This window comes from Porites lutea, chromosome 2 (assembly GCF_958299795.1).
Source record: "Porites lutea chromosome 2, jaPorLute2.1, whole genome shotgun sequence".
Lineage (NCBI taxonomy): Eukaryota > Metazoa > Cnidaria > Anthozoa > Scleractinia > Poritidae > Porites > Porites lutea.
Window position 1 is genome coordinate 53,835,110 of NC_133202.1, and position 26,999 is coordinate 53,862,108.

The 26,999-nt window shown below is 39.7% G+C and overlaps 2 protein-coding genes across 4 annotated transcripts in view; both read left to right on the plus strand.

The window, feature by feature from the left end:
• Positions 1-3: 3 nt before the first annotated feature.
• On the plus strand, positions 4-14,619 carry LOC140929035 (serine/threonine-protein kinase Nek5-like). 3 transcript variants are annotated; one of them, XM_073378858.1, is made up of 17 exons: positions 4-310; positions 2,238-2,315; positions 2,843-2,930; positions 3,816-3,866; positions 4,422-4,457; positions 4,988-5,046; positions 5,389-5,441; positions 5,665-5,792; positions 6,341-6,442; positions 7,005-7,084; positions 7,391-7,483; positions 9,783-9,961; positions 10,227-10,441; positions 11,907-11,955; positions 12,711-12,771; positions 13,722-13,811; positions 14,451-14,619. In XM_073378858.1, exons 1-17 carry the CDS (start codon positions 228-230, stop codon positions 14,539-14,541), a joined length of 1,536 nt encoding a protein of 511 aa, XP_073234959.1. In that variant the 5' UTR covers positions 4-227; the 3' UTR covers positions 14,542-14,619. The 3 variants fall into 3 exon arrangements, with proteins under 3 accessions (XP_073234959.1, XP_073234958.1, XP_073234960.1); XM_073378857.1 differs by having other exon boundaries at positions 6-310; positions 12,708-12,771; XM_073378859.1 differs by having other exon boundaries at positions 7-310; positions 12,708-12,771; positions 13,722-13,803; positions 14,449-14,619.
• Positions 14,620-17,351: 2,732 nt separating this feature from the next.
• The window catches only part of LOC140929036 (serine/threonine-protein kinase Nek4-like), a 26,089-nt gene continuing 16,441 nt past the window's right edge, over positions 17,352-26,999 (plus strand). The window contains exons 1-2 of the mRNA XM_073378860.1: positions 17,352-17,725; positions 18,132-18,209. Of these exons, the coding sequence (XP_073234961.1) occupies positions 17,643-17,725; positions 18,132-18,209 (161 nt within the window). The 5' untranslated portion in view covers positions 17,352-17,642. The remainder of the gene's footprint in view (positions 17,726-18,131; positions 18,210-26,999) is intronic.

The window sequence follows — 26,999 nt, forward strand, 5'->3', positions numbered from 1 at the left end:
CGTGTCTGAAACTTGATTACATGGAAACGAAATCGACGATCATTTTGTAAAACCTTCTGAACAATTTTAAACAAATCTGGTTACCTCAGATGACTGCAAGGCGTCTTCAGTTTGTGGAAGTAGAAATATTCTGCCCGTCTGACGGCCTCAAAAAATCGTTAGAACAGGTGCTGTAAAAAATGAAGCTCAACAACCGTGGTGATAAGACGCTAAGATTATTTTAGGGAATGGAAAGATACGACGTCATCAAAACTATTGGCAAGGGAGCTGGTGGAAAGGTTTTCCTCGCTACAGAGAAGAACAGTTCAAGGTATAGTTGCGTACACCTAGCAGAACAGACTGGAACTATCTTATTTATAAAGCGGACTAAAAGACTGACTTGTGTAAGCTTATGTTTAGATAAATTAAGGCTTAAGCCTTGATTGCAAATGATTTAAGCTTAATTGTTATATACCGTAAAATTCCGGAAATAAGCCCCTCCATGTATAAGCCCCTCCAAATATAAGCCTTCCAAACCAGTATTACACAAAAAAAAACCCTCCGTTAAATTGCCCAGCCCCAAATAAACTATAAGCCCCCCAGGGGCTTGTACTTGGAAAATTGCGCTCAAATACAAAGTAAAACAAAGCAAAGACGGTAAATTTACTTCTAACTATAAGGCTAGCCCTATCAATTTTGAAACTCAAATTTGCCTTCGTAGATAAGCTCTTCCGAATATAAGCCCCTCCAAAAATAAGCCCCTAGCCTCAAAAAGGGCCTTTGAAAAATATGTAAGCCCCGGGGCTTATTTTCGGAATTTTACGGTAGCTGGAAAATTTTACTTAACAGCGCACACTGTTTAATTAGAAAGACCAACAGAGACAAATTTGCACCCTTTTAAAACGCTAAGGAATTCCCAACATCTTGGTCCTTAGCCTGCAGAGCAGGTGTTTTCTTTTAGCGTGCAATTTGCTCACGAAAGCGCCACTCCCACATGTTGAAACTTCCCAAAGAGAGGAGGAAATGAGGCGAGTCAAAGGGAGTGGGGAGGGGGCGGGGAGAGAGAAGAGAAAACGCCTGCCCGAAAACACTGTGAAAATGAGAAACACCCCCTAATTAGACGCGCAAGACCGACTCTCCCGGAAATAAGTAGCCGACAATAACAAGACAACCAAACAGTCGCTCCAGCAGTCCGAAGACTCGCATTGTCTTAGAAAAACAAGCTGGAGTTTATCATTGTCCTTATCTTGACTGAGTCACAGTGCAATCCTCCACACCTAATGACGCTTCAGTTTAAGCTGCAACTCACCTCTGTAAATCGCTATCCGTGAGAGTTTAACATCCTGCAAACAATTTAAAAAACTAACGAGCTGGGCCCAGCGTGATACAACATTGCAGGAAAACATCACATTCTCGGACTAGAAAGAAAATCGCTTAGTTATTCAGATCCTGAGGCACTTTGGACAAAAATAAAGAACCTAACAGCCTTATTTAGCGACAAAAAGAGCTTTACGCTTCAAAAGAGGTCAAAGAAAACGCTCTTGGATCAGAGGGCAAATCGTGAAGACCAGAAACTCAAAAACCACAGAAAATCACTAAGTATGTCATGACCTCTCAGTGTGAAACAAGCGGCTAAAATCACATTTTCTTAGTCAAAACATAGAACCCTCCAGAGCATAATTTACTCGCCAGAAAAAAAACGTACTGGAACAAGCAGCATTTTGGCATGAGGTAAAAGTGGTGTAGGTTTTAGTACTGCGAGCAAATCTTGTCCTGATGACCAGTGAAGAAATCGCTTTGACTTTCTCATTGCGTAATACACGTGACATTCCCAGCCGCTCCAATTCCAAAAGACTGACGGAAACGGAATAAACAATATAGATTTACAGTTAATTGACAGGCATCAATTCACTTCCCTATGCCGCACCAATCAGGAGCTCCGTTTGCCAGCGTACGGAGTTTACCAAAAGAACAATGATATCGGGCAGGCGTATTTTTTTTCTCCCCTCCTCCTCCCCCCTTTCCTTCTTTCGCCCTCGCACCTACCGTATGGGTTACTATTTCTACTCTCCCCAATCTTCCACTGTCATAAAATCAAAGATGGCGGCTACGACAATACTACAAACACGAACAAGGTTTTGCCCACCCAAAATATGCCTGCACTGCAGGCTACTTGGTCCTTGACTCTGTAGTTATTATGATACCTTCTTTTCCCATAACTGGACATTCACATGTGTTATTCTTTTGTTATTACGCAGACATGTTGCTATTAAAGAAATTATCTTAGATCCAAATAAGAAGAACAGAACTAAAGAAGCTGTTTTAAAAGAAGCAAGGTACTGCATAGTAGTGTTTAAGCTAGTCTGCCATCACCTTTTCTAAAGAATTAAATGCCAGCCTTTGGAAATATAAAATCTGGAGACTCTCTCTTTTGCATTAGCTCGCCCCCCCCCCCCCCCACTGCAAATATCAATGACCAACCCCTTCTCCCCTGATCAACACAAATTGACCCAGTCTCCAACATGGGTGTGACTTATATAAAGTCTTGCGTGAAGTATACGTACAGGTCATCAAAATTCACTTTAATTTGTGATCATATTGATGAAATATTAATCTTTGTCAGTGATGAAGTACTTGCAAAAATGCCCCAGAAACCTTGTTACTATCAATGAAAAAAAAAATCAAATTTTGAGGAAAATGGGCCAAATTCGAAAACTAAAGTACAGAAAAGCTCAGAAGTCGATTTTATGTGGGAAATTTGGAATGGTGACCCATACAGGTAACCAGGAGCTTAGTAACTTATCCAGGAGATGCCTGGATAAATTCAGGAGAGTTGATATTTCATTATTTGTTGATTTTTTAGCATTTTAGCTCATTTAAAACACCCGCATGTTGTTTCACTGCAAGAGTCATTTTTTGATCCATCAGAGGAAAAGCTTTTCATTGTTCAGGTACTGGTTATCCTAGCTATGAAATGGTTATGTCTAGTAGCAATGTTATTATTATAATTATTGGATGGGGCTGAGTTTGATGTAAAGAATAATACAGATTGAGGAGGGTGTTATCCACTGAGGCTGATGGTTGAGGTGGACCTTCTGAGGTCTAGTCAAAGACATGTAGGGGTGGCAAATGGTACCTCGAAAAACGTGGGTCACGGAAAATTTTGGCAGGATCTCGAAATCTTGGAAGCATTTTTGATAAGTCTCGAAGTCTCATTTTTTCATGGTTTGTTTTTACTTTTTTTGAGTCTCGAAACTTTTCACCAAAGAGTCTCGGGCTCTGATTTCTAACTAGGATCTCGGCGTCTCGGAGGATCTGGGATTTTACCATTCGCCACCCCTACATGTAGCTTAAGCTGTTTGTAATGAAGAAAATATTAACTGGGGAGTTGAGCTAATCAGAAATGCAGAGAAATATTTTGAAAGAATAATATTATTAAAAGAATAATTTAATTCAAGGACAATTTCATAAAATAAAGTTGCATCTTTTATGTTGAAGTTATTTATTTTATTAGTGGTACGTGTACATGATAGAAGAGCAGTGTATGGTTAGACACAGGAAAACTAAGAAAGAGCAGACAGTAAAAAATGATTGGTAAATGGATGCCACCCAAGTTTGAAAATTAAACCATAAATTAAGTGTAAATTATGATAACATCTGAGTTTTAATGTTTCTTGCTGAGAGCGAATTAGCTGTATATCATGGGAATTCAATGTTTTTTATAAAATATTTTAATAAATGTTTGTTTGAGTGCTTTTTTTTTTAGGATAGATTCGCAACATTTACTTTTAATATTAATACAAGCTTTACCAATTTTTTGTTATTTCTCATTGCAGGATTTCTGTGATGGTGGAACTCTGCGTGAAAAGATTGTTTCAGCAAGAGAAGTTAGTAAAAGCAGCAAAAAAAAAAAAACACATTAACAGTTCAGCAACACAGAAAAATTGACTTCACCTAACATGTAGATCTTCCACAAGCAGCAGCCATGTGAAAAGAGTTTAAACTGACTACTGAAACCACAGTGGTCCACCTCTAGGCAACTTATGGTCTTCCAGTACTTAAGTTGTAGTCTAATCTCTAGCAATATTATTCAGTGTAAGTCAGATTAATCTTGGGAACTCAGCTTGTGTACTGCTAACTAGTGAATGGAATGTGAATGCCATAATAGTGGTAAAACTGCCACTTGGTTTAGCTCAATTGGATAAGTGCCAGTCTGCTGAGCCACAGGTTTTATCCCTGGCCCTCCTTTCCTTAAGAGTAGGGGATATTATTATAGTTCGCGATGTAATGGGTGAAATCCAGCTAAAGTCCCCCAACCAGTGTTGTAAATTTTTCTTGAGGGATAAAAAGATATTTTCAGTTTACAATTTATAATTAAAAACAGACAAGAAAGTGTTTCTTTTATTAGTTTAACATGCCTGCATGTATCTACTTTCTTTTAGAACAATTCTCCATTTTCAGAGAACCAAATAATGCAAGTAAGTATTAACATTTCCTGAGACTACATATAAATAAAGGAGGCAAACATGTTTTCCAACATTTTTGTAATACCTTTATTTACAGCTGACACAAAAGTCCTCTACTAATCTTTATGCAGTGTTGTGCTGGTTATAATTATCATCTTGGGCTAACTAAACTTCCTGTTTAAACATCACGAATAAATGTGAAAAATTTAAATGTAAATGCAGACATATTGCCGGTCATCAATAACTCTCCACCGGAAAAGTAACTTGGTTAAGTTACATTTTGGATGGAGAGACTGAGAGGCGACAACTGGAAAAACGTATGTGTTTGCACGCTAAGAATTTTGTTGCCGGATCTTTTTTAAATTAATGAAGTTTTAACACCAATGATTTCCTGTGCATATTACATTGATACAGAAACTGATAAGGGGTTTTCAACCCCTTATGAGTTTCTGATTGATATCATTCTGCTGAGTGACCTGTTTTTATTTCTACTTGTTTTTATTTTTTTTATGTCTAGTTTTTATTTCTATTTTTATGTCTAGTGGTTTGTTCAGATGACCATGGCTCTTCAACATATTCATTTGAAGAAAGTTCTTCACAGGTATGTGTATGACAGCTGCATAAAATTTTTTGTTGTAATTCTGTTCAGAAACTTCCGTAATATTTCCTTAGCTAGGTTATCTGTAAGTTCTCATCTGTTTCGAGATGGAATGGTTTCATATGATCTGGAGTCCCATACTGTTAACCCTTTGCAGGGAGCTGGGTCCAGTTTCCAAAAAACCCTGGTAGGGACCCAAAAGCTTTATTCGTTTTATATTTAAGATTGGGAGATTCAATAATGGTTTCAATATAGGTTTTGCAGACTAGCTAGCTAGATAAACAAGCTTAGCTAGGATCTGCACTTTTATTCTTTATTTCAATATTTTAAATGATTTTTTTTTAGAGATTTGAAGTCACAAAACGTGTTTTTGACCAAGAAGGGAGTTGTCAAAATAGGTAAGAATGAATTTTTATATTTTAATATTGCAGTTATAAATATACTGGAATATCTCTGTAGTAAATGTTGCGATTTGTAACAATATACAGCATGAAATAGGTAGTAATTAAAGCAATTATCACTGAGATCTATCCGTAAGGTTATTAACAAGCATTTAGCATGCACACAGAGAAGTTCAAATGAAAACTTTGAACCAGGCTTACATGATGTTGTTCATGCTAGGTGACTTTGGAATTGCCAAAATGATGGAGAACACGTTTGATATGGCACAGACATGTTGTGGTACACCGTGTTATCTAAGCCCAGAATTATGCCAAGATATGCCTTACAGTTCCAAAGCAGATGTTTGGGTAAAGTCATTATGTTTGTCAGAAAATTTTCCCTAATATTCTAAAAAAGCTCTTCAAATTTATAACATTACTAAATAGAATATTTTAATAACAGAAATGTTAATCGATATGCACATGCGATGCGGCTGTTAACCTTAAAGTACCCGCAGCAATTGGTACAGTACGCTATCATGGATTACTAACAGGCAATGGGCCATATGGAAATTAGTCTTATTTGCATGCGTATTGCTTTTTGTACGTTTGATAATTTTTATGTAGAACGTTTTCACACGACGTTGCTTCCGCCATGTACCAAAACAATAAAATTACCGGCCATGTTGCTCGGCTCGAAACCATTCCTCTGGGAGATGAACCTTTTTCTTGTGTGAAAATTACACTGACCACTTGCGTGAAGACGCCCACTATCATCAGTTGAAGCTAGAAACGGTACAGATTCGCACACCTTAAATAGACTATTAGCGCAGCTACGTTTGCAATATTTTATCAGTGTATAGGTAGCATAGCATAGGCTCACATGTAGTAGTAATAGCAGTATTTGTGTTTTTCAGGCTCTAGGCTGTCTTCTGTTGGAGATGTGCGTTTTGCATTACGCATTTGACGCAACCAACTTTGTCAGCTTGTTTTACAAGATTGTTAAAGTAGATCATGCGGTGAGTTCTTCCGTTAACTTTGGGCAAAGAGAGCTGCACCCCAGAATCACCTGCCACTATATTGTTCAAAGAATAATCTCCTTGTTACGGCAATGCTTTACGCACACTTTACGTACAACAGTACGATTTATTTGTACAAACTGTTCATAATATTTCCAAGTCATCACAAGTCCATGGTTAAAAACCTCGTATGTGTTCTGTACTGACAATTAACTCCCTCTAGTCTCTCGGCCGTTTAAGGTGGTTTTTACCTTTACGTGCGATCTTCCATACATTGCCTCTCTACTTATTAATGTGCGTAAAATTTACGTACGCAAGCACGTAAAAATTGCTCGAGAATGGAAATCCACCCTTGCTGACAATAATCTTTCTTCGTAAATCATTGTGTGGTATATTATTTATATCATTTCTTCTCCCCTAAGGATGGTAAGAACTTAATTTGACTCACTGCAAGGTTCTTTCGAATTCTAATGGTCCTAATGCCCCTGTTTAAGAAACGTTTAATTGAATCTTGAAATGTCCCCGATTCTTATCGAGATCTTGTTCTTATGGCTCTTTCCAGGAAGTTCCGTCACAATATTCATCTTCTCTGTCAGCGCTGGTTTCCCTGTTGCTATCAAAGACCCCAGATGAGCGTCCATCGTAAGTTGCTTCTATTCGTTTTCCCAAGAACTGTTAAAAAAGAAATCTGTCTCGAACAATTTCGTTTTTTTTTTTTAATTAATTGATTAATTATTTTTTTTATCGGGTTTGAACATGTGAAAGAACTGTTGGAGATAACAAGCGAACAGATTATTACGTAGTACCTAAACGTTAATTTCCTATAGGGAAAATAGTTATTCTTCACTTATTATGATAACGATAATAATTGATGATTTGAGCGTTACACCTGTTCAAGTTTGTGGAATTGTTTTGCTGCTAAACACGGTTTTATTCATTTATTCGCAGAGCTGGGACAATTCTTAATCAGCCTTTTGTACAAGAGCATCTTGCCATTCTGATAAAAGAAAAGGAAAATCTACAAGAGGCTTTACATGCTAAGTGAGTAAAATGGCTTACTGCAGATTTGATTCACTCAGTTATAGAGAACTACTCTTAGTTTGGTAAATGCAAGTGCAATACAAACCTATCAAAGTAGAGTATTCTTTTTCCGCCACTACATAATGATTATGAGCAGAGATTCAGTACTGCGAACGACAATTGGCCATTCGGCAATTCCCCACTAAAATATCCGAAAGAATGTATGCTGGGGCCGGACATGATGTCTGAACAGCTACTATAATTTTGTAGTTGAAGAAAAGTCAATACGGTTGACTCTCTCTTAACGGACACCTCGGTAAAACGGACACTCAGAGTTGGCCCTGCCTTTTTTGCTTCCTTTTATTTGACTCTCTATAAGTCTGACGTCTCTCTCAGACGGACACTTGGTGCCTTTCCCAGAGGTGTCCGTCTTAGAGAGGGTTGACTGTGTAGTGTATGTCCAGTCCTATTTTTCCGGTTTGTTCTGCTAAAACGGACAAAACGGCGACCTCGTCGAAAATATTTCCTTCCTGAAAATAGCCTGTGCCAGACTCTCGGTCAGTCCAGACGAGCGAAAAAACCGAGCGAGCAGTGATAAAATAGCGAACGAGCGAGAAACGGCGGGATGAGAGAAGGGGGGAACGTGTAAGCATCATTTCAAATAAGTAAAAAACCGTTTCTTGTGTCAAAATGTCAAACCGTCAAAAGGTGCGGTGTCGGAGGGTTTAACATACTCGGCATGTTTGTTAGTCTCTGCGCGCACAAAGATGTAAGTGTTGAAGTTAACTGTCACAATTGACCAATCATAGGGTAATACCAGGAGCTGGTAGTATACCGGAATGAGGTATTGAACAGGTTGGTTCATACTAGCGAAGTTAGTAGACCTAAAGTATGGCAGGAGCTTAAGTACACTTGAGAGCATGATTGCTTACTTACCCTGATAAGCGTTCATATTACAAAAAGTATACTTGAAGCAATCGGGGATGTCAGTCAAGTTTATAAGCAGTAAAATTCCGAACGCATGTAATAGTGTGAGTAGGATTTGAAACACTACATGTTCAAAACATAACTTCATCATGATACCTCGAAAACTTCGAACTGCTTACTTTTTGGTTCTCATAATTTTCTTACTACAGCGACAGAGAACTTTGCTATTTCAGCGGAAGGAGAAACAGGCAAGTCATAACCCAAATAAATCAACAAAATGTGCGACGGAGACGCAGAGCTTCCTCATTTTGGCCACATCCACAGAACGAGTTTTGAAAACTTTAAGTGACAGGTCCGTCGCTAAATTTTCTTTGCAAGAAACATTACAGAGCTACTGGATCTACTTCTCAAAACTCATGACCTTCACAATTACATTTTAGAAATAGAAGAATCGGATTCATTTTCGTTAGACCGGAGCCGATTTAGCCGATTACCCGTTACGCTTTCATGATTAAAGTGAGCAAGTGGGTAATCGACAACCAACGTTTGCGTGTTAGCGTGCTATCATGTTCTGATTTACCGTCCTTTTCCGAAATGTGCTGAGATAGTGCGTTAGTAGGCTAGTAAAGATAGTTGGAACTATACCTAAAAGTGTCCTTCGGTGTCTTCGAAGGCAACGCGTTACCATGGGTACAAAGTAGGCTACTTGAGGTAAAATTAGACCCGTTCACATGTTAAGTAAGATTTAAGTGTACTTAAAATCTACTTACCTCGCTAGTATATGAACCCACCTAATGCTCACAGGCTCCACTACTCCGTCTCTCCCTAGCCCTCACTCGCTTTTCGCGCAAATTTCCTCGATCCGCTTTCCTCACTACCTTGGAGCCTGAACAGGGCTATCCTGAAAATAACGTTTATTTGCACGTCTAGTGATGCCCTTCCACCATCATTGCATACCTTTTTATTGCTAATACTCTATACACAGTTTGATTTCAAATCCTAGCAAATGCTTTTCTGGGCCAGGTGTTGTCCTAAAGCCCGCTTTACTTGTACGCTTTCGGGAAGTAGAGCTATTTTTCTGATGTCTCTGATAAGCAGAAGGGAAATGCCCTGGGTACGGGAAAAGGTTCCGCGTACCAGTGGGCTCTGTGCTGAATGGTAATACTCCCTGTTCAGTGGGGGAGGGCACAGGCTAAAGAAGAGAAGGAGGCGTGAAACTTCGTCTATTTTAAAACCGATTTTGGAAGAGCTTGGCAAGAGTATTTTCCTGTTTTTAGACTAAACCAACTCAAAGTTTTCTATCTAGTGAGCTCTCCCGGATTGGCAAGGAGACTGTATGTGTTGGGAGTCTCTGTTTCGTGGACTCACAGGGATTTTTACTTCCTCCTCTCAGGCAGCTACTGAAAACAACAGGTGGAAGTAGAAACAAATCTCCTAGCTCGCACCAACGTCCCTCGTCAGCTTCCGGGATAAAATCTCCGGATGAGAACGGACGGATGTTGAGAGTACGGTGCAAATCAGCTCAGCCAATGAATAGACGGCAACAACAGGTTACTGCACAGGAAAAGAAAGGTTAGACGCGTGCTCTTTACTTAAAACTATATTGCTCACTCAGTCAGGAATGACAATGCTCGCATCCTGTGACCTTTCTTCTTTTGTTCTTATGTTTATGACGAAAGTTTGCAAGGGTGAATCGAGGAAAAATGAAAACCGTGATTGGGTGGTGGGGGAACTTTGGCAAGAGGGCGTTTCCTCAACTGTCTTGTACTCTCATCATTTCCCGCTCAGAGCTCAATCCAGATCTAACGGTAATAAGACTTTACTTTTCTAATTTTAGATGTCGATCACACAAACGTTGCGGATGACCCTGGTGAGTATTCCGACGACTTCGATGAGTCGGACGACGAAGAGTATTCGGATGAATCCGACGAAGGCTCGAACGGTGATTCGCCGAAAAAGCCGGTGTCGGCAGCAAAAATGAAAGAAAACGGAGAGGATGAAGAAGCAGAAGTTGAATATCCTGATGATTTTGAAGATGACTCGGAAGAAGAGGTGAGATATTGCAATTAATAATATAGTCAAACGTGCCGATCGTTGACGGCTGCTTTATTTGTCATCAGAGGTGGCGCGCTTCTTATGTCTTTTTACGTCGCAAAAAAAAAAAACTATGGCGGGATTTATAGACATTGTCACGGTTTTCGACGCCATCTTGACGAGTAGGCAAACGTGTGAGAAATTACAATGTTTGTATGAGAGTCTAATGTCGAATAATTTCCGTAAAACGGCTGGCCTGAAAAAAATATAAATTGTAAACTAAAGCTACGAGGCAAAGGATTGTACTAAAAGAATTTGGGGGCGTACCTGTGCTTAAGTTTCTTCAGACGCTTGCTTTAGATTTTCCATATATTTGTCTGTAATTTTTCCAGGGACTTTCTTACACACAAATGTATAGAAAATTTAAAACGTGGTTTTAGGTCTTCTAGCGCATGGAACGCCCTCAAATTTTTTCAGTAGAGTCCTTAGGAGTGAAGCTTTAGTTTACAATTCATATTTTTTTTTCAGAACAGCCGTTTTACGGCAATTATTCGATATTAGATTCTCACACAAACACTGTAATTTTTCACGCGTTTGCCTACTCGTCAAGATGGCGTCGAAAACCGTGACAAGGTCTATTATATAAACACCAGCAAAATACCACATGAGCTTTCGCGCGAAAACAAGATATCCTCACACGTCTGATACACATGAAAAGATCACCGTTGCTATGGATACAAAATAAATAGCGCCTTTCGCAAAAACATCAACAAAAAACATATAAAAGGAAATGGTTATTAAGTATTTTATTGGTGGTTATGTTATAAATACAACATTACAGGACCGCTTGGATATAAAAAATTTCTCTTTCCGTGTTAAAAAGTATTTCACGATTGAGCGCAACACTCGAAGAGAAATTTCGTATTTCCGCGCGGCTATGTAATGTTTAGTGCTCGGTGTATGAACGCTTCTACTTCTCCAGGCTTTTTTTATGTTTAATTTAGTTGCAGTTTACTCTGATTGTTGACATATTCGACTGTTAAAAAATACAAAAGGGTATTTTTGTATGAACCACGTATTCCCTCTGCTCCAAATCTTGGCCTATGAATGCTGCATACCCCTGACTACTGATTATAGCCCTGAGATAAATTTCCATCTCGCTTTGACGAAAAGCGTTGGTGTCAAAAGTAGTCACACCCCTTGGCCCAGATGCATAAGGTGATAATTTTCTGCAAGATTCCCTCTGGTTCTTGTGTTGTATCAAGGATAGCTCAGTCAAAAACCTATAAACGAACCTTCAAAAAGGAGGGAATGGTTGCTCAATCAGCATCTGTTTTAAACCCTAATAATAATAATGATGACGATAATAATAGTAATAATAATAACAATAAGAAGAAGAAGAAATAAGAAAAGAAGAAAAACACCTCTTAATACATTATCTTAGAACTTGAACTGAGATATCGCTTGCCATTTTTCTCTCAAGATTCTGGACGATATTCTCACCAACGCCCGGGCTGCTCAAGATGCTGAAGGTAATTTGGAATCTAAGTACGAATTTCAAATAACTGTCCAAATTATTAAGTGTTTGTAGGATAACATTTCACTTCCACGATCTTCTTTTAACTTCACTTATCTCATTTGGCAGTTTTATTAACAAACCAAAGGTTAATTTCGCAAGCGTCTGCGTTTGTTTGTTTTCAAGGAATCTCGAATAGTCCAGTTTCGAAGTCGTCGCCGCCGCTGTAATGAGGCACTAAAGGCTCATTTATACAGAGTTAGCCTCGATCAAAGGTAAATATATTCACGAATTTCAGTCAGAAGAAGACCTGTGTGCAACTGTATCTATTGTTTTAAACTCAAATTCCGACACCTTCTCTCCGGTATTTGTGAATATTTTACTTAAGGCCAAGGCTAACCCTGTATAAATGAGTCTTTAGTGCTTCTATTCAGCTGCCGCGACGAATTTAAAACTAGACTATTGAGGTTTAAGCCGACCTCAGATTCCAGTTGTGTATATAGGAGCTGCTCCTAAGGTCTCTCCTGATTGGTCGTAGAAAACAATGACATGTCATTCTTTCAATTGTTTCTGTATTGCTTGGGCTCAGGGTTAGACACCATTGGTGACTTCTCTTCCGAGCAGCTGCTACATGACCCTCAGATTCATTGAATTGTCTTGTGCAATGTTGTGTAATTTGGAATTTGATTGAATAGATCAGTACATCTCTCAGCTGGTGTAGAATTGTTTTCATGTCACTAATAATCATATACTGCCTCATTGCCTCAGCAGTGGAAGAAGAAATCGTGGAAGACTTGGATAGACCATTGTCCTGCAAACAGAAGCTTAAAGAGTAAGTTCTTTGGGTAACACTTTAGAATAATGTAACGGGAGGTATTCAGGAAACTTTTGATCAAGTAGGCAGAGTTAAGTACCCGCTGTAATAGTAAATAATAATGGGAGTACCGAACACTCCACGAACCATTTCCAGACTCACTTACTTATATAATACAAGATAAAAAACAGACAAACATTAAGTGCTTGTGTCATAGAAAGTTTACAATACGTGATAAAATACAGTTAAGATAATTTCATATAAATACGTTTTTCACAAAAAAGAACAATGTAGGAAGGAAAGAGAGGGGCATATGTATCCTCCTTTGGGAAGAGCAAATGTTTGGGGACTTTCCACATTATCGTCGCAACATTAGAGAGATTTAGGATCACACTTATGGCAAACTGCAAACAATTAATATACCATGTGACCAAATTTTCCTTTTACTTGTAGTTTACTGTTAATTATATCTACACAAAAATAAGTAGTTTCATACCAGGCTTATCCATAAGAATTATTGTGCATAGCGTTTTTCTGCTTATTTTCTACTTTGCGAAATTGTCAACTTGGAGTTGACGTATGCCGTTTGCCGTAAACGTGATTCTAACTGCCTATTTACATGGAGGTGGGGGACCCCAGGTAGGTGAGGTAACTCGCTTATGTGGGGTAACCCGCCTGTTCATATAATCTCCTATTTTGATTTGATCACGCTTACATGTTAGGTAGGGTGACCCACCATAATTATGTTACCTCACCTATCTGGGGTCCCCCACCTCCATGTAATCATCCTATTACCTTCAGTTATCTCCCCTTGCATCAATATTCCATTGTCTTTAGCCAGCCTTTGGTCCTCGAGAATGTTTACTTACCTGTTTGCTAGATGCTTGAAATTTCTAGGAACACCTGTAAACAATAATTACAAATGTTCAGGAATTTGATAACTTTGAGCTTTTTTGTTTTTTCGCCAGGCAAGTGATAAGTTTCATAGGCGAAAAAATGTTTGAAGAGGTGCGAGAGAGATTCGCTCGAGGAGAAATGGACAGCGATCAAACTGAAAGGTATGGTCATCCCAGCATATTCGGAAACTGTCAAGGTTTTCTACCACTCTCGAAAACTGTAGTTCGTCTTCTCTAAAATTTCTGCTTAGTCTGTGACTGTGAGAGGTTTCATCGTTATCAAACTGAAGGTCTCCTTTTTTTCACCCAACCGCGCGCGCTGTAATAACGATGCCGGTCGTCTCTTAAGGGGTCCTTTATATGCGACAGGCACGAAAGACGTCCCCCATTACAATGATACCGAAAAAAATACAATCGGTTTAGCCAACTTAATCTTTAATCCCGCTTTAATTTAATCTTTAAGCCGATTAGTTGAGTTCGGGACGGCAATAGCAACGACGTTTGAAACGAACCTTGGATCGCACAGGAACCCTTACTATTCAGGCTAGGCTCTTACTAGCCTTTTTTAACTTTGTTCTTTTATGGAGTAGCCCTTCAGTTTGGTAACAATCAATCATTTTATTAACGTTTTAATGTTGGATAGGTTTACCACTATCTCAAACGGAGGCTCATTTAAAAAACGCATAACTATTATAATAATTATTAAAAATGAACTAGCCTCCCGAGTTATCATGCTTGACTTGGCGTAGTGGTTTACCTTAGTCAACTGCGTTCACGCAATGTTTTTCGTATTTACTGCAGGCCTGAATTTGAAAAGCTAAGTGGATCAGAGATGATGGAAACATGCTATCTTGTGAACGAGTTGTTCATCGGTCCTGAAGATGAAAACTAACTGACGACAAGTCGATAAAGATGGAAGGGGTTTTCATGCAAGGGTCATAAAATTGTACTAAATATCGCTGCCAAATCAGGGGAAAAAATAGACATTGACAAATCATAAACGCAAACTCATGCAGATTGAGACTGGTTTGGGTTGTACTTCTGATTGGTTGAAAATGGGAAGCGAAATTTCAGAATCAGTGAATATTTTGAGATACGGTCGAAAGCTGCATTGACTATTTTCCAATTCCCCATAATACACTCTGTTTGCCCCCCAAATTTTGCATAACTTATTGTCTTAAAATGCTCTTGGGAAAATGCAGTACTCCCGGGAGCATTTAAAAACAATGGTTTATGCAAAATTTGGGGGGCAAACAGAGTGTATTATGGGGAATTGGAAAATAGAGAATTGCTAAAAAATTTTAGTCCTGGAGATAAGATTTATTATAAATTCAGGAATGAGCATTCAAGGTCTGTGTTACCTGAATTGGGAATTGCTTTTGTGAAAAAGCGAGTCAACATAAGTTATTGCCTCATGTATAAACAGCTTTTAGCCTGTACAATAGAAGTAAATAAAATAATAACAGTGTCTTAGGGATTTCCGGAATAAAAGCAAATGCATATAGTCATTTTTTATAGAATCTTGTCGGAAACCCGAGATAGGACGAACGTTGTTCATTTGAAATCCATATATTTGGTAAACAGATCCAACTTCCATTAGATTCTTAATGTATATATTGATTGCTTTTGGTGTGAAAATGCGATTGATTTATCTGTGTTTCAAGGATTTACCCTTAAAGATGTGAAGACACGATAATTAAGCAAACTTCAAAATAGAAAACAAAATTAAAAATTCCAAATGTTTTGAGTGAATTCTTATTCGAATGTACAGTAAGTGTTTTACATTATAGTGATGTTGGTTTTTCAGAATCAGGAGATTTTATCCTAATCCTTTCTGATTTGGCGGTGCTACAGAAAAACTATGACATTTGAAAATATTTTTGTATATTTCTCGCCATAATTTGGCATGATGTGCAGTGTATTTTAGCAATAAAGGTCAGTTCCATTGAAGATGTACGATTTTTGTCGTTGTTGTTTTCACATTTCCTTTCTGAGTCAGAGTTCAGGAAGCGCATGTATCCCAGGGCCCAGTTTCGCCGTCGACGACCGATTAGCGCGTTAAACCGTGAGGGATTGCGTTTACTAATGACTGGTCTGGACGCTGGCTCGATTTCCGCTGCCTCCCTGGTCCGGTCTAGTGTTTCTATTTTCCGTGTTATATCATTTTATGCTTCCTGGAAATTTTTGTTATGGCTTGAAAATTCGGCATGGGCTTTTTTGATTTGGTCCAGGGATTTTTTTGGGTTTTGATTTTTGCCCCCATTCGATCATCCCTATCACTTGAAATCCGGAGTTCCCCCTCTGGGCTTGAGTTCAGCTGAAAAGTTGTATGAGGACGCTGAATTTTTCACACTTTTCATCCCAAGTTAATCTACATTTTTCTGAATGGAAACTGTGTGGAGAAGAGTTATCACCCTGAGTAATGAAAAAACTAAACCTTCGTAAAGCCGTTAAACGCATCTAAAATTGTCGGGGAAAATATCACTGCGGAAATTCTTGCTCTCCCGGGAATTTTGGTGGATTTTAATTCCGGCCCTAAAGTCCCCTTTCCTGGGGTTCTGAATATTGGCCATTTCCATTCTCCTCAGATGAAGCCTTGCAAATCGGCGGATTATTCCATCAAGGCCAGTTTCCATATTGTAGTGTATATTAGGCAAGGCGAGTCCAACATTTTCCAGATTTCGACTTGGAAAGCATTTTTATTACTAAAAATATATTTATTATGAAAAATCCGACCGATTTCGGTAAAAGGGTGGAAACCGGTGTGGATCCGTGCCCACCCAATTGTCCTCTTGGTGAATCTCCAACAACTAGCCATTGTCAGGTTGAAACGGTTGGCGTCTGATTGTGAAAGGAGAACTTCTTTTATTATGAACATCTTAAACTTTCCTAGGTGAAAGTCGAGAAGCTGGAAAACTACTCTTTGAGACTTAAACGACAGCAATAAAACTGGGATGGGATTCGCACTCTCGCGGGATTTATTTTATTTTGGTTTTTTCGTACGGCAGCAGGCGAGTTCCTAGGTTTCGGTCGATGTTTATACAGGGGCACCCAACGACAAGCTTTGGAAAATATCTGTTCGGAAGACGATTTGAGATCTAGATTTTCGGAACATTTGTTGTTAAATTTCTTGCTTGCCTGCCTCTCCTAGGATTTTCAAACATCTCGAAAATGGTATAATTGCCGATTTTTAACGGATTTTTACCCTAAAAAGGTCACCTAGAATTTTCGGGAGCCTTTTTTTCTGGCTGAAATTTTCGAAATGGTAAGTTTTGATCCCTATAATTTCCGGATCACTAGACTTTCAGCTAGGAAATCCGAACAGATGAAAAATTTTTAGGGGATAAAAATATGCCTACATGTACCGTTTAAATACTAAAATACGTTCAACTATGCTATGTTTAAGTGGTTTTGAACTATATTCTCGTTGGGTGCCCCTGTTTATAGATAGGATTTCGTGACATGTTGACACTAAATAACATCTACCGAAACCAACGTTCCTCGGAAAGACCATAAGCCGCATCGTTCAATGCAATACAGCTGAGTCTATTACAGATTTAACATTTTTTTTTAAGTTATATAAACTGGAAACGACAATGTTAACCGTTTTATAACTCAAACTAAGTCAAATTTTGCGCCTTCGCTCTGATCGATCAAGTGAGCGGAAGTCGAGGTATTATTTCCGTCATTTTGTAAGACGCCGCTGACTCATCTAGTTTAGGTCGATGTTCAAGTGCTTTCCCTTCCGTGATCGCTTATTCCGTGTCTGAAACTTGATTACATGGAAACGAAATCGACGATCATTTTGTGAACCTTCTGAACAATTTTGAGCAAATCTGGTTACCTGAAGACTGAAAAGCGTCTTCACTGTTTGTGGAAGTAGACATATTCTGCCCGTCTGATGGCATCAAACATCGTTAGAGGAGGTGTTGTAAACAATGAAGCTTAACAACCGTGGTGATAAGACGCTAAAGTTGTAAGTTACTTTAGAGAATGGAAAGCTACGACGTCATCAAAACTATTGGCAAGGGAGCTGGTGGTACGGTTCTCCTCGCTACAGAGAAGAAAAGTTCAAGGTATGGTTGGGTAAACCTACAGCTGTGGCAGAACAGACTGGAACAGCGGACTAAAAGCCTGACTTACAGCAGGGGTGTCTTTTTGAGGAGGTCTAATGTGAAGGCTAGCAGAAGTAAAAGGATGCAACCCTCTTGAGGGGAAAGTGGGGCAAAAAATGTGCTGGATGAGAAAGCATTCCAATGAGACCTTAAAATAAGCTGACTACCCCATGACTTGCTACGTTTATGTCCTGGGAAAAAGTTCATTTAGACAGACCAGTAGAGACAAAATAATATGCACCCTTTTAAAACACTATAGAATTCCCACCATCTTGGTCATAGTTATTGTGCCTTTCACATCAATACAGCACACATCCTCTTTTGCCATAGCTGCACATTCACATGTGTTACTCTTTTGTTATTACAGACATGTTGCTATTAAAGAAATCACCTTAGATCCAAATAAGAAGAACAGAACTAAAGACGCTGTTTTAAAAGAAGCAAGGTACTGTTTAATTAAGCAATAGAAAACGTAGTTTCCGTGTTTGCATAGCCTGATATAAACACGAGAGGGGTTGGGAGAATTAGAGACAGTTAACCCGAGACGAAGTCGAGGGTTTGCATAACCGTCAAGAATTCTCCCAACGCCTCGAGTGTTTATATCAGGCTATGCAAACACAGGAAAAAAATTTTCTATTGCTTTTATAAAATAACTTTCCCGAGAAAAAAACGCAAAACTCTTTGTATGGCACTGATTAAAAGAGAAATTCTTACCAGGCGCAAAATCTTGTCCACGAAGTCTTGCACGCGTAATAGGTTCTTGTTTTGCAAAAAGATGTTTTGCAAAATACGGATTTTTCTCGCTTAAGCGAAGAAAAATTGACTCGCCTTCTTTGTAACGGTTTTCAATGTTTCAGCCGACGAAGGAATGGGTAAATAAAGTAAACTGTCGAGTTTTGAAATCGAAACCTTTTTCGAATTCGTGCTTGCGTGATTAGCGCGCGAACAGCCAAACAATTTGACGCCACAACCATGTTTATACTCTCATGCAAACACTCCTCTCGGCCAATCAGAGCGCGCGTACTATCTTAGTTATTTTGTAAATAGTAGTGTTTAGGCTAGCCTGCCATCATCTTTCTCAGAGATATCAACCTTTGGAGATCTAAAATCTGGGGACGAGTCTTTCTTTTGAATAGTTCCCCCTGCGAATATCAACTCGAATCAACCCCTCCCCGCCCCCCCCCCCCCTCCCCCTTATAAACACAAATTGACCCAATCTCCAAAGTGGTAGTCACACTTCGCCATCCGTCAAAATGAGGTCCCGTCGGAACTTCTTCCGATGATGGAATCCGACGTGACCCGAGTCGCCTTCGTGTGGTTGGCCTAAAATTAGCTTTGTGTGAGCTCGTCGGCAAACAAATTGAACAAACCGTTGTAGAAACGTTATAAATCTATTTTTAACTAAAGAATACGTCTAATCTGAAGAAAAATTATCTTTCTTTTTGCTGGGAGCTAGACTTCCCCAAAAATGTCTAAACCTCCCTTTCATGGACGGCTGATTACAACTGTGACGGCGCGACATCGCTTGGCAATCCCTCAAAAGGAGGCTGTCTAAGAACCGGAAATTGAAAGATTCAAAGGGCAAACAAACAGTCAAAACGTACTGTGTTATGTTTGGTATGTGTATTCAAAACACTTTTCATTGCTGAATTAAATGTCAAAAAGACTATTTCTTTAGGCGAACCCGTGCTCTATTCTTTTCAGTAAGGAACTTAAGATGGAGACGTTTTCGGGGCGACGGCGACCGGACTGGCAGAGAAAGCCTGGAACTAAGGCAGCCGTCGCTCCCCGTCAAAAATAGACATTAAGATCGCAGTGAACTCAGAAGGACGGCGCCTTTAATTAGAAGAATAACGAAGAGGAAAATATGGCTTCACATAAAGGATGAAGAGAATAAATATTTGCTATGCAGACAATATGTATCGGATGAAGAGTTTCTCGTTTTGTGGGAAAATTATGAGTCCAAAAATCCCGATTTTCCTCGGGACAGTTACGATCCGTTCACGCTAAAAAACATGCGGGATGCAGCTGAGTTCAAGGCAGAAATTCGTGTTGAAAAAAAATGATCTCCACAGGCTTGCCGAAGCCTTGCAAATTACAGGAACATTAAAATGCTACCAAGGAACCGTATTCTTAGTTTGGTATTGAAATAATTCCCGGGAAATACTTGCATGCAACAACAACAACCACGGCAACAACTTTATTTCAGTATTCCCACGCCGAGTTAGTACATGGTATTACCTACTATTCTATATAATTTTCAATGCGTTTCATTTATACGATATTCTAACGAAAAGAGCGAACTAAAAACACACAATTAAAATATCGCAGTTCATATTTTCTGTCTGGATACTTTTATTTGGCTCGTGGGAAGATTTTGTCCCATGTCAAGCTCACTTACGGTTGGCTGTTTGCCAAGTTGGATCTTGACCCTGTGACATGAAAACATAGAAACATTCAAAGATGTAAGTTTAGATAACAGAGCTTGGAAATCGAGCTTGAAATGTGCCTCAAAGAAAACAAGGACAATTTAAGAACGATAATCTGCAAAATGTTGGTTGCTAAACGCAACAAACCTGATTGAAATGAAAGTTAAATACTCACGTTTTCGCTACAACGCCAAACAGACCAGTTTCACGTCGCCGACGGGACCACGACGGCAAGGTGGTGAGCACGAGCATGCGCAATATCCAACAAATGATGATGTCACGTCCGGTTGAAGTTGCCGTCGCCCCGAAAACGTCTCTATCTTAAGTTCCCTAGTATTAAATTCACATTACTTTGAAGATTATTTCGTTCTGCAGTGTTTATAAAACAATTTGCCCAGGTCTTTATTCTTATTCTGAAGAACTGAACTTGGTTATCAAACTCAACCAGAAATTGAAAGGTCGGTTATGGATGATTGAATCTCGACAAAGGGCAAACAAAGCCGGGAAACTGGCGGGAAATTCGTCTTCTTGTTGTTCGCCGGGGTTGTTCGCTTCCCAATTTCAAAGCTAGACAAGGAGATATATGCGAGGAATATTATCAGTCATGCTGTGTCTGGACGTATTGAGAGATTTCGTACGACAATAGGATGGCAAAGGAATATACTTTAAAAGCAATAAGTTCATTGTTTGAAGAGAAACTGTCAGAGAGGTCGTGTCTTGTGAAGGATGTCAAAGCCGCGGAGTCAATTCTCAGAGAGTTTGAAACAACAACCATTACGAGATACGCTTGTTTCAAAGCAAGCAGAGGATTTGGGAACACAGGTAAGGGGCTTCCTATTTTATTCATGATAGCGTGCAACCGCTGATGTGGCAAATCGAGGAGACCTTGCGCTTCTTGAATATAAACTCCGAGGAAATATCAACTATACAGCTCTATGATATGCGTAAAGGAATATACTTTAAAAGCAATAAGTTCATTGTTTGAAGAGAAACTGTCAGAGAGGTCGTGTCTTGTGAAGGATGTCAAAGCCGCGGAGTCAATTCTCAGAGAGTTTGAAACAACAACCATTACGAGATACGCTTGTTTCAAAGCAAGCAGAGGATTTGGGAACACAGGTAAGGGGCTTCCTATTTTATTCATGATAGCGTGCAACCGCTGATGTGGCAAATCGAGGAGACCTTGCGCTTCTTGAATATAAACTCCGAGGAAATATCAACTATACAGCTCTATGATATGCGTAAAGGAATATACTTTAAAAGCAATAAGTTCATTGTTTGAAGAGAAACTGTCAGAGAGGTCGTGTCTTGTGAAGGATGTCAAAGCCGCGGAGTCAATTCTCAGAGAGTTTGAAACAACAACCATTACGAGATACGCTTGTTTCAAAGCAAGCAAAGGATTTGGGAACACAGGTAAGGGGCTTCCTATTTTATTCATGATAGCGTGCAACCGCTGATGTGGCAAATCGAGGAGACCTTGCGCTTCTTGAATATAAACTCCGAGGAAATATCAACTAACAGCTCTATGATATGCGTATATTTATATTTAGGCTAATCAGTCGGGCCAACTTCAAATTCTTATAAAGCAGAGTTCAAGTGTTTAAATGTAATATAAATTATTTCTTCAAAAGGAAATGAAACGCACCTGTGTACATAGAAACAATAATGTGAGGGTAGGAGTATGGAGAAGGTTTAGGGAGGTTGTGTGGTTGATTTCACAAGTGAACTGCTAGATCAGAAAAAGCTCTGGTTTCCCATCCAGCAACGAACATTTTAAGGGAGAACAGGTTAATAGTAACAAGGTCTCTAGTGGTAGGGAAATGCTTCAACATAGACAGTGCCGGATCCAGGGGATCTTTACTTTTACACCAAACTGAGGCCCGAAGGACCGAAAAAAAATTTTTTTCAGACCGCCCACCCCTCTTATCTAAGGGTCTGGATGATCACCCCTCCTCCTCCCCCCCCCCCCCCCCTTATCTGAAGGTCTGGATCGGCCACTGATAGGTTTTCTGTCTATTAACAGATATTAAATCCCACAAGCACAAAGTGTTATGGGAAGACGGTAGCCTGCGAGCAAGCTCTCCTATTTGGGCGAGCGAAGCGAGCCGCGCGAGAACGCCCCCGCTGTCGCGTCTCCTCTCGCGTGCCTGTCGCGCGTGTACTTTTCACGATATCACCCCAAATGGAGAGCTTGCTCGCAGGCTAGCGTTTTGGCCGCATCCCATTTGTTGTGGTTAATCACAAAGTGTACGACTGTCAGCATGGTGTGGACAGACATGTGAGAGAGAAAAAAAAATCAAACGGTTAGTTTATTTTTCATATCGATTTTCCAATTTTCGCTTGTTCCTCCGCCTGACATGTTTGTGTTCTTTCCTGTCGGATGGTGACCATGCTTATCGAAAAAAAGGAGCTGGCAAACTTCTTCAAGAGTCTAGAAAGCTCAATTGTCCTGCACCGGTACATTTGAGAGAGATCATCAAATTCCCAGAGTATAAGGTAAATACCAACAACCGCGAGAATTACAGTGGTTACAAAATTAACCTAATAGAATTAACCTCTCGTTAAGCTGCGTTTTTTGTGCTTTTATGTTATATAGATACCAGAAAAGACAGAATGGCGTTGTAAGAGCCAGTCCAAGAAGTCACGACAGGCCATAGAAGAAGGACAACAAAATATGAAAGATGAATCCATGTACATCTTCCATCGGTCGATGAACATACGAATCACCCAACTGGAGACGTAAGCGTTTTAAACTTTTATCTGTTCAAGGTTTTTTATTATAATTTGCATGTGGGAGGTGTTTTTACATGTCAATAGTCAATAATCTGTTTTTAATCCGAAAATATCTTGCCAATATTGTTTTGTTTTAATTCATTATTCTTTGGTAGGCCGGCGGTCTCCATCAGCGAATCGACGGAATCGAAGGCTGGTGACCAAAATTCAAGAGCTCGTTTCTGCAGGCGCAAGATCTGAGAAGGAGGTTCGTTGGCACCTTAAGATTTTTGTCCAGCGGGAGTTGTATCGAGGACAACAAGAACCTCTGAAAACCATCCGACGGCTCTATCCCTCCAAAGCGACCATCCGCAGCCACATTTACAAGTCAATTGTTAAGGAAAGGTTCTCAAAAATTGACCAGGAAGACCTTTTAAAGAGAGTACAGCTTTGAAAAAAAACCTCACCCGATGACTCTTCGCATATCACCCATACGCCACCTACGCCAGTGAAGAAGAAAGCACGCGACCTGAAGAGGACAGTGACGGAGAGTCTGACAATGAGGGAGAAGATGAGCGAATAATTAAGACATCCACAAAGGGGCTCTTCTTTGTTCATCAGTCAAAAGATCAGAGACGACTTTTAGAGCGATATGGAAACGATATTTGTATGCTAGACGCAACTTACAAGACCACAAGATACAGCCTCCCTCTTTTCTTTGTTGTTGTCAAGACTAACGTTGACTATCAGATTGTAGGTTCTTTCGTTGTTCAAAGTGAGACGACTGATACTATCTTTGAGGCGTTGTCTGTTCTGAAGTCGTGGAACCAAAAATGGAACCCCTCCTGTTTCATGGTTGACTATTCGGAAGAAGAAATGTCGCAGCAATTGGGAATTTATTCCCAGGTAGTTCAATAAGTAGTTGCTTGAAAGAGTGGCTCATAAATATATGGGTACTTAAAAACATTGATGGTGATGTTGCACTGGCAGCTGAAACAATACTGACGAAAAAGTCGCGTATAATCACTGTAATTTCCAACTGAAAAACTGTTCCGTGAGGGGGTATTAAATAAACTGTTACATTACATTTAAAAAAATGTTGCATAAAATGTTACATTACATAAAATGAAACGTCCGATCGGACGTTACATTTTATGCCGCTGACCCAGGGAGAGGTTTTTTTGCGTCATTACTGCTGAGTATCTCTCGGTGGCGGCTTTCGATATTTTTTGGTCATTTGGTCAGTTATGCGAGAGAGCAGATGGGTTACTCTCCAGGCCAGATAGGTTACTCTCCAGATAGGGTGCGATGAAAAATCAGAAATTATGCGGCGTTTTTAGGGCAGATTGTGCGATGAGATAGGACTATTATGCGATAAATTGTGCGATTTTTTTCAGGGCTGATTTACAGTGTTTTTAGCAGGTTTCAAAGTAGCAAAAACCGCTTTAATGTTGTTTAACTGGCAATTTGAATGTAAAGGAATAATGAAACATCTATTTTAAAACGAAAATTGTTAAATTTGTCCAATTATCTTGACCCAGAAAAGAAAACAATTAGAAAGAAAGAAAAAAGGACACTTGTTTATTTATTGTGTAATTGTCCCCGCAGCGATTTCGCCCAGAAGGCGAAATCCCGAGGAGGAACTCTAGTAACTTGCGCGTATATTAAGGAAAGAACTTACAGTTGATTTATACAGTCACACAGTCAGGGGCCGCAAGGAATCGGTAGGTAATGATGACGTTTCCAGACACTTGAGACACATGGGGTGATTAAGAAAACGGATAAGTCGAGTTTGGCAAGCCCTTTTGTGGTAGTGCCAAAGTCCAACAACACTGTGAGAATTTGCGGAGATTATAAGGCGACCATTAATCAGTCTGTGGGGGATGAGCCATATGTCTTGCCCACTACTCAGCATTTGTATACTGCTCTTGTTGGTTCAAAGGTATTTAGCAAACTTGATTTATCACATGCGTATGCACAGCTGAATGTTGACAAAGAAAGTCAAGAGTATATGACTATTAGCACCCACAAAGGTTGTATTCCTATTTGAAACTACCTTATGGTGTCAAGTCATCCCCAAAAATATTTCAGGCAAAAATAGATCAGATTCTCCTGGGAATTGAGAAATGTGTATGTAAGCAGGATGACGTTTTGGTATGTAGGAATGATTGGCAAGAGAATCTTAAGATACTTGCAGAAGTTTTGGACAATTTACACAAGTACAATTTGCATTTGGAACTGTCCAAATGTGAGTTTTTGAAACCTGGAGTGGTCTACTTAAGCCTAAAAATCAGTGCGTTAGGTCTGCAACCAGTGAAAGAGAAAATCAGTGCAGTAAAGGAAGCACCCACCCCTCGCAATGTAAGTGAACTGAGATCTTTCCGAGGCATAATGCAATACTTTCAGTCTTTCCTGCCAGGGCTAGCCACAATGCTGGCACCCTTGCATAGGCTTTTGTAAAAGGGCGTACAGTAGGAGTGGACACACGACTTCCAGAAAGCTTTTGAAGCCTGTAAGGAGGGCCTAACTAGTGATTCATTGTTAGTCTACTATGACCTGAATCGGGAATTAAGGTTAGCCTGTGATGCATCAAGTTATGACCTAGGGGCAGTGTTAAGTCATATTAAGGATGACGGTCAAGAAAGGCCGATAGCCTTTGCCTCCCGTACTCTAAGCTGAAGCGAGAGAAACTATGCACAGAACGCGAAGCTTTGTCCATGTGTACGGGGTTAAAAAATTTCATCAGTTCCTATATGGACGAAAGTTTACACTTATGACAGATCATCAGCCCTTGCTAGCATTGTTAGGCCCAAAAGCAGCCATTCCCACAATGGCGGCTGCCCGTATGTAGCGATGGGCCATTGTCCTTTCTGCATATGATTATCAAATTGAGTACAGAAGGTCAGAAAAACATAGTAATTGTGATGCACTCTCCCGGTTGCCCCATGAGGACTCAATGATAGGGTGTGAAAGTGAGATTTATAGTGTGAGCGCTATTGATGAGGACTTCCCAATAACAGCAAAGGATATTGGGAAGGCCACTGTGCTGGACCCATTGCTTGCACAACTCCACACAGCACCACGGGTGCAACGCCTGCTGAGTTGTTAATGAAATGCCGTCTGCGTACTCGCTTAAGTCTTGTGAAACCTGACCTAGCCCAAGAGGTTGAGAATAAACAGAGCAAACAGAAGCAACATAAGGATTTAAAGAATCATAAGGATAGGCAGTTTTCGGAAAATGACATAGTTCAGGTAAGGAACACTCGAGCCAAAGGCAATATTGTGAGGTGAGTCCTGGGAAGGGTAGTTAAGTTGTGTGGACCTAGAACTTATTTAGTGAAAACTGGACATAAGACTAGATACGTTCATGCTGATCATTTAATTAGGGCTCATGATAAAGGGCCAAATGAATCTAGTGAAATTGAGATATCAGTTCCTGAGTTATGTGACCAATCTGTTCTGGTTCTAGACACTGAATTAGTTTCTAATGATGTATCGCAGCCTACCAAAGAGGAATCGGAACCTAGTCATTGTAAAGAATCATTGCCAGTTATTTTTAGGCAATCATTGAGAATTAGAACTTAATCTGTAGCTTAGGCTGCTGTTTATTTTTGTTTACCGTTGTTGTTTGTATCTTTCGTATGGGGAGGAGTAGTGTAATATATTGAGTACCCTCTAAGAAGTTGTCATTACCCACAATGCTACTAGAAATAAAGTTGTCGTTGGAACCCGCTATGATGTGTCCTGCTTAGTGTCGAGTTATGCAGTTTGATTAGTATAATTATTACAACATGATTCCGTTACACCGCTGACCATACTGCTGCTCTCTGAAATCAAAATGGCTACCCAGATACCGCGGTCGAAGGTTTCAGATGTCTTGCAAGGCTTTGTTTAGTGGTAAATCACCTTAAATAACATTAAAGATTGGGAAAGTGTTTCATTAAAGTTAGAATTCATTGTTTACTGTACTTGAATTTAGCATTTTTTTTTACAAATTATGCGATCGGATGCGATTTGACTGTCAATTGTGCAAAATCGCACCATCGCGTAACATCAGATGGCTTGTATAACATGGTTGTGGCTAAGGACATTATATG

Coding starts and splice junctions, on each gene's coding strand:
- LOC140929035 (XM_073378857.1), top strand. CDS start 228: ATGGAAAGATACGACGTCATCAAAACTATTGGCAAGGGAGCTGGTGGA. Junction 3,867..4,421: donor AGATTGTTTCAGCAAGAGAA/GTTAGTAAAAGC, acceptor ACTTTCTTTTAG/AACAATTCTCCATTTTCAGA. Junction 5,793..6,340: donor GTTCCAAAGCAGATGTTTGG/GTAAAGTCATTA, acceptor TGTGTTTTTCAG/GCTCTAGGCTGTCTTCTGTT.